This window comes from Heterocephalus glaber, unplaced genomic scaffold (assembly GCF_053883595.1).
Source record: "Heterocephalus glaber isolate CG9 unplaced genomic scaffold, H.glaber_assembly_v1.0 deba00001481, whole genome shotgun sequence".
Classification (NCBI taxonomy): domain Eukaryota; kingdom Metazoa; phylum Chordata; class Mammalia; order Rodentia; family Bathyergidae; genus Heterocephalus; species Heterocephalus glaber.
Window position 1 is genome coordinate 9,839,833 of NW_028258317.1, and position 17,785 is coordinate 9,857,617.

The window sequence follows — 17,785 nt, forward strand, 5'->3', positions numbered from 1 at the left end:
AACCCCAAGTCGCCCAGCACCCAAAATGAAGCTCCCCCGCTGCCATCCCAAGCTCCTAGGGCAGAGAAGGTGAGCTGGTCCCAGAACCTGGAAAGAAGCTCCCCTGCCACCATCCCAAGCTCCTAGGGCAGAGAAGCTGAGCCTGTCCCAGCACCCAGAAGGAAGCTCTCCCGCTGCCATGCCAAGCTCCTAGGGCAGGGAAGGTGAGCCCCGCAGGCACCAGAAGCACCCCCTCCCCCATAGAAATGAGAAGACACATAAACAAGCCTCAAAAACAGACTTCTGGATCATCTACAACAACCCCAAAGGGAAATGAGATGGAACAATCTGATACTCAACCACCTGGACTCTCTGAACTGGCAACAAAAGAGGATCTGGGAAAAATGAAATCAGAAATAATTAGTCAGATAACAGCAAAGATTGTGCTCATAGTGCAAGACATGATTAATAAATCTAGAGAGGACACAGATAAAAACATAGAAGATCTGAGAAACATGATAGAATCCCAATATAGGAAACAAATGGATAAAACATAACAACAGATAAAACAGATGCAAACAGATTTCCAGGAGATTAAAAACCATCGAAAGTCTGCACAGCAGAATGAACCAATATGAGGACAGAATTTCAGATATAGAAGAAAAGATTGCAATTAGTGACCAGGAAAAGAAAAATTGCTTTAAAATTGTAAAGGAACACGAGAAATCAATCCAGCAGCTGCTAGACGATGCAAAGAAGAATAACATAAGACTGACTGGAGTCAATGAAGAAAGAGGAGAGAGTGCAGATGATACAAAAAACTGTTCGCAGAAGTGATGGCAGAAAACTTCCCAAGGAGGGGAAAAGAACTTGACATACAGATAAGTGAGGCATATAGGACTCCAGCTAGCCTTGATCAAAAAAAAAATCTACACATAGGCATATAATAGTTAGGATTCCAGAAACCCAACAGAAGAACAAAATTCTAGAAGCAGTGAGAGAAAAGAAACAAATCACATACAAAGGAAAGCCCATCAGAATCACAGCAGACTTCTCAGGGCAAACCCTCAAGGCAAGAAGAGCTTGGAGTGATGTATTTCAAGCCCTAAAGGAAAACAGCCTCCAACCCAGATTGATGCACCCTGCAAAACTATCTTTCAAAATTGATGGAGAAATAAGATACTTTCATGATAAAGGGCACCTCAGGAACTTCATGAATATCAAACCAGCACTCCAAAAAATTTTAGACAATACTCTAGGAAAAGACAATGAGGATCACAACCCCAGGAAACCCAGCAGAATGAATCCATTGGGCATGACAAATTAAACCCAAAGGGGGAGAATCCAACAAAAAGAAAAAGTCATGACAAGGCTTTTAAAACTTTGAACTTCATCTCCCTGATGAGTGTATAATTAAATCTTGTTATTGTACTGATTAGTATTTTTCTGATTCTAGAGTTGCACACCTTTCCTTGTGCTGTACTGGCTATTTATCTTCTTATGTCTACTTTTTAATTGGGTTGTCTATTAAATGAGCTCTAAGAATTCCTTATATATTCTGGTCATAGGTTATATACATTGTAAATATGGTTTGTTTAAGGCCTACTTTTCATTTTAATGATGTCATTTAAAGTTCTAAATTTTGATGGAATCTCATTTATCAATTTTTTTCTTTTATATGTCATGTCTTTTGTATATTAGGTGTAGTTCTTGCCTACCCTGAATTCATAAATATTTTCCCTTATAATTTCTTCTTAAAGTTTTATACTTTTAGGCTTTCATATTTAGGTTCATAGATCCCTTCAAGTTTTTTTCATGTATGGAAATAAAGGATTGAGGTTAATTTTTTATATACAGATACCAGGTGTTCTAGTGCCATTTGCTGAAAACACTATCTCTTCCTCGGCTCTTGAACTGAGTTTATATTCTATAAAATGCTAAAGTTAAATAATCTTTCAAATGTCAGTGGACCATATATGTGTGGTTCTATTTCTAGATTCTCTGTTTTATTCAAATGATCTATATGTCTTTCCTTACACCAACACCACCTTGATTACTATAGCTTTAGAAGAAGTCTTAAAATTAAGTATTAAACGTCTTCCAACACTGTTTGTTTTTTTAACTTTTCTAGGTCCTTTGTACTCCTACATAACTTTTAAATTTCAATATCCAATTCTTCATTTATAGCAAGTATACACAGACCTGAATTTTTATATATACCTTGTGTTTTCTAATCCTGCTAAATTCAAATACAAGTTCTAGGGGCTCCTAGAGATTTCTTAGTATTTTCTCTGTAGATGATCATTTCATCTACATATAAAGATTTTGCTTCTACCTTGCCAATCCTATCCTAAGTGTGTCATTTTATTGACAGACTATTTTAGTGGGGCCTAGGTTTCAAAGTTTAATGGACAGATAAAGAGTCAGCATATCTGCCCTTGTTCCCACCTTAAGGAGAAAGCACTGTATCTTCTCCATGCATATAAGGCATTCTCACTGGAAGTATGGAGTATATGTCTTTAATCTGTTGAGAAGTTTCTGTTGTACTTCTAGGCTCCTGATAGCTTTTACCATGAACAGCTGTAGAATTTAGTCCAATACTTTTTCTCCAACTAGTGACAGGATCATATGGCTTTTTCCTTTCCTCTGTTAAAATGATGACTTTTAGGGTGGATCTTCCAATGCTGAACCAACACTGCCATCCCTATAACAAAACCACTTTCTACATCCTGCCAGATCTGACTTCTAATAGTTTGTTTTGTTAAAGAAATTTCTATCTATGTTCATACTTTTGTCTTCTATTATCTTTATCCAGTTTTAGGATTAGCACAATGTTGAGTTCCTAAAATGAGGGGAGAAGTGTTCCTTCTTTTCTCTGCTTTAATTGTTTGATATAATTTATCAGTTAAAATGTATATGAGCCTGCTCTTGTCATATAGGTAGGTTTTCAAGCTAGGAATATACTTTCTTTAATAGGTGCTGTTCAAATTTTATATTTCCTCCAGAGTTTTTTCATTAATTTGTCTTCCAAGTTACTTCTTAGAATTTGCCAAATTTATTTCAGAACAGATTTTTGAAATATGCTTTTTATATCCTTTTAAATTCTGTAAAATCTGTGGTAATGTCTCCTAGATCTTGATATTGTAATTTTAAAAAATGTATAATTGATATTGTGCAACAGGAGGAAAAGGTCTAAAGGTGCAAGGGAAGTGGGAGGGGTAGGGGAAAGGAAAAAAGGGAAAAGAAAAAATATGAGTACAGGAAAGAAGTGGAAACAAAGTCTTTGCAAATAGGGAGGGGTGGAGGGGGTGAAGGGAGGGCAGGGGAAGGGGAAAAAAAGTAAGAACCAAGATACTCATGTAATGGTGCAAGATCCCAATGATGAATGTAACTGTATTTTATACCTAAAATGTACCAATAAACTTAATGGAAAAAAAAGAAAAAAACCCCAAGTCTGTCAATACCTGATTTTTACTTTTGAGACTGATGTTGGACTAACGTGTGTGGTTTTAAGACACTAAAACTGTGATAATTTGTCATCACTCAAGTAAGATAGTAGTACAAAGAAAGTTCCTGATTAAAGGAGCATCAAGAGTAAAGACAAATGAAAAATATGATTCTCAATTTAATTCTAAACTAGATTTTTCCCCTTTTATTAACAAGGATATTAGTGAAGTAATTGATGATATTTAAATAAGTCCTGAAAATTTGATTAATAGTATCATATCAATGTTAGTTTTCTAGTTTTGAGAATTGCATTGTGTAGAGGACCATAATATTGATTATGCCCAAAGCAGGCTGTAAAGAACTCCACAATTGGCTTGTTTTGAGAATTGGGTCTGGCTGAAGCCCACGTGCCAAGGTTAGTGTAACTCACACCCAAATTCCATTCCCACAACTAAAACCTCCTAACTAGAAGGACAATGTGCTAATTACAACCAAATATTTTGCTCCTAATTTGAGAATGCTTTGTCTTGTCCTTTATGAGCCCTGTTTACATTAATTTCCATAGAAACTGCAGGTAGCCTGCCTTTACCACAATCGATTGCCAATAAAAGTCAGTGCCTGCAACTGGCCAGTGCCTTTGTTGGTTTCACCAGCATTGGTCATCCTGTCTCCCTGCTTTCTCTTTCCTAGTTCTGTCTTTTAGTTTCATTTCTCAGGCCTGCATCATATACTGGACAGGTTACTGGAACCTAACTGCAAGTGTCTCCAGGAACACTGGGATTGTACTATCTTTGTATTTACGAAACAGACATGGAAGTATTTAGGGATGAATAGACATTCTATCTACAATGTATTCTCAAGCAGTCAACTTCCTACAAATATTAATAAAATGTATATGTAACTAAAAATGAACAGAATGATGAAACAAACAGGGTAGTCAGTTTGAAATTAATTAAATACAAAATAGGTACATATGTACTATAATCCAGATATCATCCTTATAGGCTATGCTGTTTTGAATTAACATTATATGGATAAAGACTTTCTAATAATTTCACCAGAAATGTGGCTGCAGCAAACATTTTTGTGATTTTGCCAGCCTTTACCAGGGACTGACAGGATTACAAAAGTGATACTGGTTAATATTTGCATTCTGTTCTAGAAATGCAGTTCCCCCCACATATATATACAGAATCTCTCTGCTGCACATTCATGATCGCACTCATGTGTGATGGTTGCCCTCTCCTATAGACCTAGCCTTGCCAGCTCAGAGAGGTAAAATGTTTCTTACTCGCCTCTACGGGTAAAGTGAACCAATAGACAAAGAAGTTGAGAACATGATCCTCTTCTTTGACAATGTATAAAGGAAATCTTGGAGCACGACAGTATTATCATTACTCTTCTATTTTCAACAAACAGCATCAGTGATACTTGCTATCATTTTTAAGTCTCCAATTTGTAAGTCCAGTGCTCCAGAGGTTGCTCCTTCATTGTGTTTTATGGACAATCTGCTTTAAGAGGATTTTTTTCAATCACTGGCCTTCCCACCCTCCACTAGAAAAGTATTGAATAGCTACTGACCAAGATGCATCATGTACAGGTACAAAGACCCAATGATAAATGTAAACGAATTGTATACCTAAAATATATCAATAAAAGAACTAAAAAAAAAAAAAAGCAAACAAACAAAAAAGTATCTATTTCCAAAGGTCTGGATGGGATTAAGGAAAACCGATAAGATGTGATGTACCCCAGGGCTTATAACAGTGGGAAAGAGCCCAAAAGTCAAAGGAGAAAAGTTATTAGAACCACAAAGAATAATGTAAAGAAAGGGCCATCTTATAGGATCTGTCACCTTTAATAGAAGGATGTAGGTGGCCTATCTAGGAAAAAGCTAGCGGGGGAAAAGAGCCTAACTTTATTCTCTTCCTGCTGTCATTTTGTTTCCTGGAGTCTCCTATTGGTTGGACCCAAAAGTAACCTAGAAGGCAGTCTGTGTGAGTCAGATAACCACAACTCAGAGCAGGCTGGATGATCAGGAGGCTCGAACAGAAAATATCAGTACAGTCTATAGCCTCTGCCTCTGAACACCTTTTCTTGTCCTTTGTTCACATAAAAATTGGACATACAGATAGGGACACAAGAAGAGTTCAATTAGCTATCATAACAAGATAATTAAATTTAGATACACTCTCACCTGAAAAATGAAATGTTAATCATTATTGTTACTCTTTCTATAATGCCAGGGAAGGAGTGGGGACATGTGATAAACAATTAATACAAAACATAAGTGTTAGAATCCCTGCTTCTATAGTTCGTTGTGAAAATTAAGTTTAGAATCCTAGCATCTTTGTGACACTAACTATTGCATGTTCCCCTTTCTTTCTACCAGCACTTCACTGTCTGATATTCTTTACTGAGTGACCCAAATCTTTGATCCTGCAGAGTTTGTTTCCTTGATGTTCCTCTCTTTGGGTTATTCACTCATCAGGGACACTGTTTCCCCATTACCTTGCGCCCTTCACCCCTCCACCCTTCCCTATTTACATACTTCATTTCCATTTTTTTTCTTTTCTTATTATTTTTCCTTTCCATTCTTTCCTTTCCCCATCTCCTCCCTATTGCTTCTTTTTGACATACACATTTTTATCTTTCCTTAGGTTTCCACATCGTTTAACTAGTATTGCTCCTCAGAGATTATGGTGACCCCCACGTGCATATTTTCTCATATCTCCCCTGTTATCGCTCTCAGGAAAATTTGTTTAAGTAGAATTTTTTGGAAGACTGAAAAACATTCAGAACTCAAAGAAATACCTTTATAATGAAGCGCTTACACGTACTGAGAGATATTTCATTAATGTGAATCAACCCCTATGTGCCCACCTGCCAGAAGAAAATGCTGGCTTCTGTTTCCTTAACAGAAGAAGGACAGGCTTCCAGCTCCCATTGACTTGGGGGCGACCCCTGAGTTTTCTTCGCTGCCCATCAGTTGGCGCCTTTTGTAGTCTCCCCCACCCCCACCCCACCCCACCCCACCCCACCCCAGCGTTGGGGGCTTGCAATCGCGCAGCAGCTCGCAGGTCACATGTCCTGCCGGAGAGGGGGGAATCCCAGCGCCGGAGCTGCGCTGCGGGAGGAGTCTTCGCTGCGCAACCGAATCGCCCTCCGCCCGCTCCTCTCCGGGCCTCCGGGTCGGGCCTTGGCGTCTCCACTGGGATCAACCAGCCTGCCTGCCTGCCAGCCTGGGCGACACCAAGGCGGTCTCGGCGTGAGCGAGGGGGAACTGACTCCCGCCCCCGGTAGGTTTTCGCTGCGCACGGTCCGCCCAGCCCTCCTGGCACAGTGGTCCGACAGACGCCGCCGCGGAGATGCGGGATTAGGGGTGGCTGCGGCTGGCACGCGGAGGGCAGCCTCGGGGAATGGTGCGGCAGGGCAGGGCCTGCGGCGTGGGCGGGCTGGCTTCGCTGCGGCCCTGCGCCGGGTGCCGGCCGCTTCCAGCGGGAAGACTGCGGGGGCAGCTGAAGGGCGTCCCCCGCACTGCCGGCTGGCGTCAGCGTAGGGATGAGACCCCTCCCCATGCCTGGCCGGTGCCTGCTGCGTCGCTAGCGACGAGAGTACGACAAGGGTGCCAAGAGCCTGGGTAAGACCCCTGCAGAGTCTGGCCAGGCGCAGCCCCCAAGGGCCGGTGGCTTAATGGCCGCCCGCGCCGCGGACCCTCTCCGGGCGTGAGCCCCTGGGGACTGGCTGGATGCGCGAGAGCGCTGCTGCACTTCGGTTTCTCCCAGTCCTGGGAGGGGGGAGGTGACCAGGCGGAGGAAGGCGCCCTTCCCTGTTCCCGGAAACGGTGGCTGGTGGGAAGCGGCGAGGTGATGGAGATGGTCAGTCTAGGTAGGCCTTCAGGTGGAGAAACTGAGGCCCGAGCACAGCGGAGACTGCCCAAGACACTAGATCCGGAGCTCTAGTTTTACTCCTACATTCTTTTTCCAAGAGGGCTAGTTAAGATCTCCTGGGTGTGTCTGGCCCAGTTTGAGGTCCTGGGCCTAGATCTAGAGGGTGCCGCGCTGCTCTCCCGCTGTGCTGCGCCCGCCGTGCCTTGGGGCATGAGCTCCTCAGGGTCCGTGGGACCCAGGCTTCCGGTGCTCTGCCAGTACTCTCCTCGTGGCACCGCAGGGCGGCTCCAGTGATGATCTCACTTTGCGGACCATTAGCAAAACCTGCAGATGTATGCGAGTGTGCACGCGTGTGTATTTCCCCAGGAGAACTAGACCTGGTAGGGGAAGATGTTTCAGGAGCGGATTTCTAGAGGCCACTGCACCAGGTGCTTTAAGAGGCGAGAAGACTAACACGAAGAGAATTCTTACGATTTTTTAAAGGATAAACTTATTACAGAACATTCGGGAGATTCATTCGGGAAACAGAAAAAAAAAAGAGAGAAAATAGATACCTTAAGACTTCATTTTCTAGATTGTTGAGATTTTCTTAATATCTTCTTAAATTGTTCTCTACATACATGCATTTGAAGTTTTAAATCAATAATATGGACAGAAAATGATATCTTTAAAATTTGCGTGTCTTAATTAACCGTAGGAATCAATACCTATTCTTTTGTGTATTAGTGAGCGAACTGATTTAATTCTTTTGCCCATTTTTTAGTTGAAGTATCTTTCTCACTGATTTTTAAACAAACTATGCGTTTACACATTAAGGTAATAATTTTCTGTCATATATGTTGCACCAAAAGAGGCTTTCATGGTGGTTTTTACTAATTTTAATTCCAGGTGATTGTTTGAATACGTTTATCAATTTTTAAGTTGTGATGGTGGTTAAGTGGTTATATAAATTTGACAAATCTCATTGAAATATACAATTGCATGGTGCATTTTATTGTACGTAAAATATACCTCAATAAAGTTGAATTTTTAGAAAGGACAGTTATGATGCTGGGTTTAGAGAGAATCTGCCTAATCAGGTATCAAAAACTGTTATAAAGCTTCAGTAATTTAAATAGCATGGTCCTGGCGCCAAAATACACAGAGTTGCAAAGATCCACAAACAGATGCATATATATGATAATTTAATACATCATAACTGAAGCAATTAAATTAGGGATTTTTAAAAAATGGCCTTGGGCTCCCTGCCAGTCACATTCACCATCCCAGTGTCTGGCGCAAGACTCAGTAGTGTTGAAATGAATGCTTAGTAACAATCCTAAAAGTAACACATGTTCGTACTTGCTTTGGCAGCACATATACTAAAAGTGATACATGTTCTTTGCAGAAATGTAGAAGGCAAGACAGAAAACCTCCATCTTCCATACTCTTCATCTCTCCTTTACCAAATTATACTCCACATTAAAAAATAAGTTGATCTTATTATGCACATTTTTCTACAGTTTGAATTGACATAGCTTGGAGTTTCCCAGAGACTGTCAAGTCTGTTTGGATTGCTCTAATAGATTAACAAAATTGGTGGCTTTAACAACAGAAATATTTATTTCTCATACTTCTGGAGGCTGGAAGTTCAAGATCAGAGTGCTGGCATGGTTAGGGTTCTGGTGAAAATCCTCTTCCTGGTTTCAGACCAAAGGGTAGGATTCCTTCTGTGTCCTCACAGGAAGTATAGCATAGAGAGGAAGCAAGCTGTCTCCTGTTTCTTCATAAGAGAGTACTAGTCCTCCTTGAGGGATCCACCCCCATGATTTAATTATGTTCCAAAAGTCCCATCTCTGAATATCATAGCCTTGTGGATTAGCGTTTAACATAGGAATTTGGGGGGGGACACATTCAGTCTGTAGAAAAGACCTAGCTAAGCCTGTGCTGACTCCTCCTCCTCTTCCTGTTCCACCTCCTCCTTCTTTCTGTCAGTATATTTAAAAGCTTCCCTTTCTTTTTAAGTTTGCATAGCATACCCTTGTATGATTATCTAAAAATCTGTTCCCTGTACCCGAATGTTGTTTACCTGCAGTTAGTTGCCTTTTCCTTTTTTCTCTCTTCTCATCCCTCTCCATTTTCCTCCTTTCTTTCCCTTTTCCTCCCCAAATCCCCTTTCTCCCTTTTTCTTTCTATTAGAAACGAAACTGATATGAAAATTCCTTGTCCATTTTTAGTAGTCTGTGTTGGAATTTCTGCAAGGTATTTTTTACAAGTAGAATTGCTGTGTTAAAGGAGACACAAAAATAAAATTTGCTGGACATGGTGGGGCACGCCTGTTATTCCAGCACTTGAGAGGGGTGAGGTAGGAGGACTGCTTCCAGTTCAAGGCCAGCCTGAACTACATACTGAGATCTCGTCTCAAAAACAAAACAAAACAAAACAAAAAAAGTGTGTAAGTACCGCCGCAATATTACCGCCAAAGACTGCAGTTTATATGATGATGTTCATTTGTAACTGTACCATTCCCTCTTGAAGTAAATTTAATCTAGAGTATGGTAACTATAGAGGTTAATTTTGGAGAAAGCCACTTCTTTCTATTTCTGAGTCTGTCAGGTGATAAAATGTTCTTCTCCATTTCTTAATGACTTCTTTAATTTTTACATTATTGGTACATATTTGGAGTACATAATAATTATATTCCTTGAAGGGATGTGACACATGCAACAAATATATCTTATTTCTTTTTCTTCCCTACCCCTCCCTGTATCTCTTGGTTCCCTTCCCTTTTGCAAAAGATCTATCTCCCTATTTTTTATTATCTGTCTTTTCTTTTAGTCTGTATACATTTTGGGTTTCTCATGCAAGAGAAACGATATATTTAAACTTGTCCATCTAATTTACTTCACTTAACAATATGGTCTCAGGTGCATCCATTTTCCTACAAATGAGTTTCTAAAATGTTCTTTAGTAGAATTTTGTAGTATACATGTATATTCTGCATATTAAATTTATTCCTAGGTATTTTAGTTGAGTATTTGCTTTTCCAATTTGATTGAGATATTTTATTCTATTAATTTTTGATTGATTAAGTGAAAGCATTTATTTTATGCATAGTATAAATATATATTGTATGCATAAATATAATTAGAGGTAATCAGCCATATTTTTTGTATTCTAATTCTGTTTCCTACCACATCCCAATAGTTTTTACTATTTTTTTGTGGGAGGGGTGCCAGGAATCAAACTCAGGGCCTCACACTTACCAGGCAGGTGCTGCGCTGCTGAGCTACATCCCCAGACTGTTTTTACTATTTCTAATGGTTCTTCAGCTGATTTTCCTGGACCCCCCAATCTTCGCAGAAACAATATTGGTTAAGAATATGGGCTCTAGAACCAGTCTCTTTGGGTTCAGGTCTTGACACCCCACCTAAAGTTTTTTTTTTACCCTTCAGTACAAATTAATGGTTCCTAAGCTTTTTCAGCTATAAAAAGGGATTAATAACCTCTCATAGGCTTTTTATAAGGATCGCTGAGGTACTTAGAACAGTGCCTGGCATGTAAGTGCTCAGCAACTGTCTAGAAATAAATTGATCTCTGCACATTTTTGTGATCAGAGTCTTTGATACTCCCATTTTTATACTTGAAGAATTGGGGCCCACAGAGATCAGAAGACTTCAGGTGGCCTTTTATTTGTTTAGCAGTCATTGACTCTCTTCTGTGCATAGAGTACTGTGCTGCATGCATGAAGGATATCAAAGATAAATTCAACTGTATCCACTAAAAAGAGATTTAAAATTCTCATTGGGGCAAAAGGGGCTATGAAGAAAGCAATAGAAGGCACACAGCATCATGAATAACAGATAGGCTTTGAAATTTGTCTTGTGTTTGACTTGCCTGCTTTTGATTTGATTTGCTATCTTTTTTTTTCAATTTGAATGGAATTAATTCCCTTGCTACTTAAAAAGTAGAGTTGCTATTTTGATCAGAAGAAGTAGATTCAAGGGTCTAGCACAACCCTGGGATATGCAGGAGGGACATAATAAGTTATGTGAGTTATATAAATAGACGATGCAGTCAGAACTTGCTCATCTTTTGGACCCAACTGCCTAGGAGAATGATGGTATCATTCATGAAGGACGGTGGACTTGGGAACGTAATGGTTCATAAGTGCTTATCTCCTGATACCTAACCTGGGGTTCTCCTCTCACACCCCTATGGCGCCTTTAGCTTTTCAGAACCTGCACTAGAGTGTACTGTGAATATCACTGCATTTATTCATGTTTATTTCTGCAACTTTGACCTTTACTGGCCTCCCTGAGCCTTATACCTTAATGTGGTAACAGGAAGAATCCAGTTTAGGAAATGGTTGAGTGTCAAGTTGCACTTACAAAGCATGGATGTGAACTAAGTAAAAATTGTTCCATAGAATTGGGGTGTAAGGTTTAAATATCACATTCTTTCTCTTATGTAAGAAAAGCAAAGGGTAAATAAGTACCAGAATGGAGGATAGATGTTGGGACGTAGGAAAAATATATTCAAATGAGAAGAGGAACAAGGGAGGGGGAGAAGGGAGAATGGAAAGCAGGGAAAAGGAAAAAAGAGAATGAAAGGAAAAAATGGAAACAAAGCTTGTGCAGATGGGGAGGGGAAGAAGAGTTGAAGAGAGGGGAGGGAAATGGGAAAGAAAAAAAGAATTGGGAGTGTAGTATTGTGCTCACCAGTGTCAGTCAGTTCACAGTGAAGGAGTGTTAGCCTGAGCAGGTGGCATCGTGGGTAACTGTGGCATTGTGTGAAAAGCCATCACAGTGATCATGCTGACACAACCCTCCTTCTGTCCCACCCCCATGAGTGGGCTGGGAGTAAAGAACTTCCCCCCCAAACTACCAGTGAAACATTCCTTGTCTTTAGATTTCTTCCTCTGTGGTCAGTAGTATTAAAACTAGATTGATAAAGTGAAATAGATTATAGGTGGCGATGGACACCACACCTCCTGAGCTGCACTTGTTTAAATCCTTTAAGTAAATGGTTTAGAAGGCAAACAGGGATGTGCTCTTGAATGCCTGCATAACTCAGTGTGGCTGGAATCTTGCCAAGGTGGTCATCTAACCATCGAATGGAGAATGTGTCCTCAGCTGCTGTAGTCCAAGGAGGGTGTGCTAGATTGTATTGTGGATCTAAATACTTTCTGCCTCTTCCTGAGGTGGTGTGTGTCTCCCTAGTCACTGATGAGCCTCCTTTGGTCTGCCACAAAACCAACAATGTGCAAGAAAAGAGCAGTTCCACCTGCCTGGGTTCTGGAGGACAGACCTAGAACAGAGGCACAGTTGACCCATATGCTCAAGTAATGTGAGCTACAATGAAGGCTTTGTTCTTTAAAAAGAAAAAGAATGGAAGGAACAAAGGGAAGGAGGGAGGGAGGGAGGAAAGAAAACCAGTATACTATAAGGGAGCTTCTAGGAATTTACACAGTTGGGTTTTTTTTGTTTTTTTTTTACCTTTAAGCACCAATGTGAGCAGATAATAGACATTTTTCTTCTAAGTGGGTCTTACTCTTTTGTTTTTTGTGACGTATGTATAAACTTTTTTAAAAATTTAAAGTAATTACAAAGTACTCTAGCACTCAACTCTGTTTATTTAAAATTTAATGTAAGGGAATAGAGGTGTATCATCACATATTTCTTTTTTCTTCTGTGGCATATTTAGAATAAAAGGCATTTATTGCTTCCTACTTGTAGCATATGTACCTGAGTTGTACGTACTTGATTGTTATATATATGTAAGAATCAAAACCAAAAAATCTTAGTTCTTATCAGCTAATGAGATTCATTACTGAATCCTGTCCTTACTTTGACTGTACAGTGATAGGGTGCATGGGTCTTTATGCCATTAGAACATTCTAGAAATTTCTCTGAGCAGATTGCTACATCCTTTCTTTTCTCCTGAGGATCTAGAAACTAGCCTACTTCTTTTCTTTTCTATTGAATCTTCACCTCCCCTTTCCATGCTGTGTTGAAGGAGTGAATTTCCCTATCCTATTGCTTTTACCAGTAGGTGGTGCATGAATTTGATTTGTGGCATTCTTAAGCAAGTGTGTAAAGGTACTTGCATGTTTTAATTGGGCCTGTGTAAGGCTTTTGTACAACATGAGTGCCCACCTCAGGTGGCTGTTTATCTGCACTTTGATCTAGCAGGAGAGGCACATCAAGTGATTTGCTTCTCACCGACATTCTGGATCTGAATCCAGTTGGGCCACACCTATCCACAGATCTATGTGTGAGAAATGGATGTTTTTATTGTAAATTATAATGATTTGGGGCTGTTGATCACTCCAATAAGCAATAATCACTGCAGGTGAGGACAGTAGGTCCTCTGAACTAGATCTCTCCCCTTCCCTGATCATCAGTGAAACAGCAGTCTTGTTGCCATATTTTTTAAGTAAAGAACTTTGTGTAAGATGTTAATGACTTTATTGTGCCCAGTAGGGAAAACTGCCTGAGATTAAAGGTTATTTCATATCAATTCTGGGTGCTCCCATTTCTGCCCTGGCTGCCATATCTTAGTAATGATAGCATTTGGTGGGTGCCTGGCATTTTCCTGGTAGATATTTTCCAGGCATTTCCCTGGCTGCTTGTCTTATCTTGTTGACTTTATTTAGCTTGCTTCTGGACAGCCTTTCCTTTGTGATAATTGGCAAGTGGGCTGTTTTCTTCCATATGTGTGCAAACCTTGTCATTCTTCATAGGGAAGAGGTTTACTTTCAATACTATAGAGAGTATTTACTGGCTTTATATTCAGTAATAGCAAGGACAGGGAGGACAGTTCAAGCAGGAAGCCACCTGAATGGCACTACACCAGGAGCATGAGCTCAGCCCACTTCAATATTTGGTCTCTTCTAGTTGTGATGTGGAACTGATGAGGCCACATGGATGTACAAGCCCATGATTTTATTAAGTCCACTGACCCAAGGAGATCAGAGGGAGAAGCAACCAGACAGTAGTACCCTAGAAATTCATAAACCAATAAGCCCAGGATTCCCTGATATTCAAACCTGTCCTTGCTTCTTTCCCTCCTTGGGTACTATCCAGATCTCTCACTTAGGGTAAGAGATTGGAGTAGACTCTTTCACCTCTGAGGTTCCCTAGTATAATTTGCTTCTGTTGCTGAAACCAGGCTTGTCTTTTACTTTCAATACTTATAGAAAACATTTAGTTTTTCATTGACCTTACTGGATTTATACTGACATTGTCCTTTTTATTCTTTTGTTTGGTACAAGTCTGTTTTCCATCAGAACATTAGACTGACATACTCCTAAAATATCATGAGTTTGATTATAGGGAGATATATGTATATAGTTTTTACTCTGGATTATTATATTTCTGAACACATGTAATACTCAGTAACCCCATGAGATTGGTATTATTAACTTCTGTTACAGAGCCAAGGAACCAAAGATGTAGAGAGATGAGGTAACTTCTTACCAATAAGTAGCAGAGCTGGAATTCACACCAACATGCCAGTGCCTTCAGGCCTGTGCTCCCGAGTCTTCACTTTCCACAGCATTCCTTTCTGGACCAGAGTCAGGGGAACTGTCTCTTCTGTCTTCACCTCTGCTTATTTCTTTCCTCTCTCATTGAAAAGCTGCTTGTGGATCCTCCTCCAGATGTTCTTGTCCCTTTCAAAGCCTATGGCTGTAGTTTGCTTGTGTATGGGAGATGCCTTGTCTCACTGGTTTCTATGATAGTTCTATAAAAATAAAATAGAAGAATAGTCAGGACTAAATGATTATACAATTTGAAGTATAGCTGCATGAGCTTAGAGAAGTGTGAATGGAAGATAATATTAACTGACATTTCAGAGAATCTTAAGTATTATTTTTGGTTTGTTTGGCATATGCAGAAAAGACAAGAGTTTTCAGAAATTACTGTGCACAGTCAATAAGTACTTAACGTATGCTTATAGTGGAACTTGCTCTAAATGTGTATCTTTCCTCTAGGGCCTAGTTTGTGTGTGTGTGTGTGTGTGTGTGTGTGTGTGTATGTGTGTGTCTGACTATGTCCTAAGAACCCATGACTGTGTCGCTGGCAAATAAAAATTACTTGGCTAGCTGGTGATTTTTTAGCACACTCTATACCTAAGTATCTTTAGGCATGGGGATTTGGGTGAATGCACTAAGATCTCCCTACCTATACAAAGAATAGGATAGATTGTATAGATCACAAGTAGAAACAACTAGAGAACAGTTCACTACAGAAAATACAGTATCTTGTAGCACAGAGTCTTGAGCTAGAGTTTCCGGTTTGATACGTTCTAGGTTCCGTCCTTGGAATTTTTTTAACACTATCTTTACCATTTTCTACTTCCTTTTTCTTTAGGCTTGACTTGCAATGATTCTGGCCTGAATTCTAGGATGGTTCGTTCTTGGGACCAGACATGACTAAGAGTTGACCTCAAGAACATATCACCCTCTCCAGCTGCCATGCTTCTCCGGAGGCTGCGGCGACTCTCCTGGGGCAGCACTGCTGTCCAGCTCTTCATACTAACTGTGGTAACGTTTGGCTTGCTGGCTCCCCTGGCCTGTCACCGGCTTTTGCACTCTTACTTCTATCTGCGCAACTGGCATCTGAACCAAATGAGCCAAGAGTTCCTGCAGCAGAGCCTGAAGGAAGGGGAGGCTGCTCTCCACTACTTTGAGGAGCTGCCCTCTGCCAATGGCTCAGTGCCCATTGTCTGGCAGGCCACGCCCCGCCCCTGGCTGGTGATCACCATCATCACTGTGGACAGGCAGCCTGGCTTCCACTACGTCTTACAGGTCGTGTCACAGTTCCACCGGCTCCTACAGCAGTGTGGCCCCCAGTGTGAGGGATACCAGCTCTTCTTGTGCAATGTGGAGCGCAGTGTGAGCCATTTCGATGCCAAATTGCTCTCCAAGTATGTACCTGTGGCCAACCGCTACGAGGGAACTGAGGATGATTATGGTGATGACCCTTCAACCAACTCATTTGAGAAAGAAAAGCAAGACTATGTATATTGTCTTGAATCCTCACTGCAGACCTACAATCCAGACTATGTCCTGATGGTGGAAGATGATGCTGTTCCAGAAGAGCAAATATTCCCAGTCTTGGAGCACCTGCTGCGGGCTCGCTTCTCTGAGCCACACCTCCAAGATGCCCTGTATCTTAAGCTCTATCACCCCGAGAGGCTCCAGCATTACATCAACCCAGAGCCTATGCGGATCCTGGAGTGGGTCGGTGTGGGCATGTTGCTGGGGCCCTTGTTAACCTGGATATACATGAGGTTTGCCAGCCGCCCAGGCTTTAGCTGGCCTGTCCTGCTCTTCTTCTCACTGTATAGTATGGGACTGGTGGAACTGGTGGGCCGGCACTATTTCCTTGAACTGCGGCGCCTGAGTCCTTCCTTGTACAGTGTGGTTCCTGCTTCTCAGTGTTGCACCCCAGCAATGCTCTTCCCTGCACCTGCAGCCCGCCGAACCCTCACCTACCTGTCGCAAGTGTATTGCCACAAGGGATTTGGCAAGGACATGGCACTGTACTCACTCTTGAGGGCCAAAGGAGAGCGGGCCTATGTGGTAGAGCCCAATCTGGTGAAGCACATTGGGCTCTTCTCCAGCCTCCGGTACAATTTTCATCCCAGTCTGCTCTAGAGTGCCAAAAAATGCCTTTCAGAAAGTGATCAGTTCCTAGAGATTCAAACATTGAGTTCCTTATTTGATTGCTTGCAGCTATTTTCATGGTTTAATGTTGCTAGGAATAAAGGCACTGAGACAGCTGAGAAACATGCATTAATCAACATGGGCTTTGGTAAACCCCAGCAGGGCCAGCAGTTTGCTACAGGTCTGGACCTCTCTCCCGCCACACAGCCACACTGCCTCATGCAGTCTGTCCCACCTAGCGGGAGTTCCTTTAAATACCAGTTATGTTCCCCAGTTATTTGTAAGTTCTGCTTTGTGAGGAGCTTGTGACTCCCAAAAGTCTTGTGCACAGTGAAAAATGATTGTTTAGGATTTTAATGGTAGTATTTGGTGAACAGTGAGATCCTTTCGAATGGATTTCCTTCCATTGGATATGAGAATGAGTGTATGTTTAGAATGTAAGCCTAGAGAGGCAGGATTATGTTGGTATATTCCATTTGTTTCCTTGACCTGGTGTAATAAAAACTGTTAAAAGCCATGAAGCAAGTGATCTGGCTAGTTTATGGCCTGGCATTTTCTTTTCTCATATATCTGTAGTCAGTATTGTTAGTGAGCACTCTTACGTTATAGCAGGATCTGGAAGGACTTTCTGAATCATCAAAGTTCAATTGCCTATGTTCAATATGATTTAATAATGAATATTTATGCAATATATGGATTCTTTGACAGTTGGATATTTCAGATGGATTCAAAATGGGTGAATTGTTTATTAGTAGCATATCCTTTTCCCTCACTTTGGTTTTTTTTTTCCTCTTTTCACTGTACCATTTTTTTCTTC

At 40.9% G+C, this 17,785-nt stretch overlaps 1 protein-coding gene across 2 annotated transcripts; it reads left to right on the forward strand.

Annotated features, from left to right (window-relative positions):
- The first annotated feature begins 6,558 nt into the window (after positions 1-6,558).
- Pgap4 (post-GPI attachment to proteins GalNAc transferase 4) lies at positions 6,559-17,485 on the forward strand. Of its 2 annotated transcripts, none has more exons than XM_004848206.3 (2): positions 6,559-6,725; positions 15,671-17,485. In XM_004848206.3, the coding sequence occupies exon 2, from the start codon at positions 15,775-15,777 to the stop codon at positions 16,957-16,959; it is 1,185 nt and encodes a 394-aa protein (XP_004848263.1). In that variant the 5' UTR covers positions 6,559-6,725; positions 15,671-15,774; the 3' UTR covers positions 16,960-17,485. The 2 variants fall into 2 exon arrangements, with proteins under 2 accessions (XP_004848263.1, XP_004848264.1); XM_004848207.4 differs by lacking the exon at positions 6,559-6,725 and adding an exon at positions 6,911-7,066.
- The last annotated feature ends 300 nt before the right edge of the window (positions 17,486-17,785 follow it).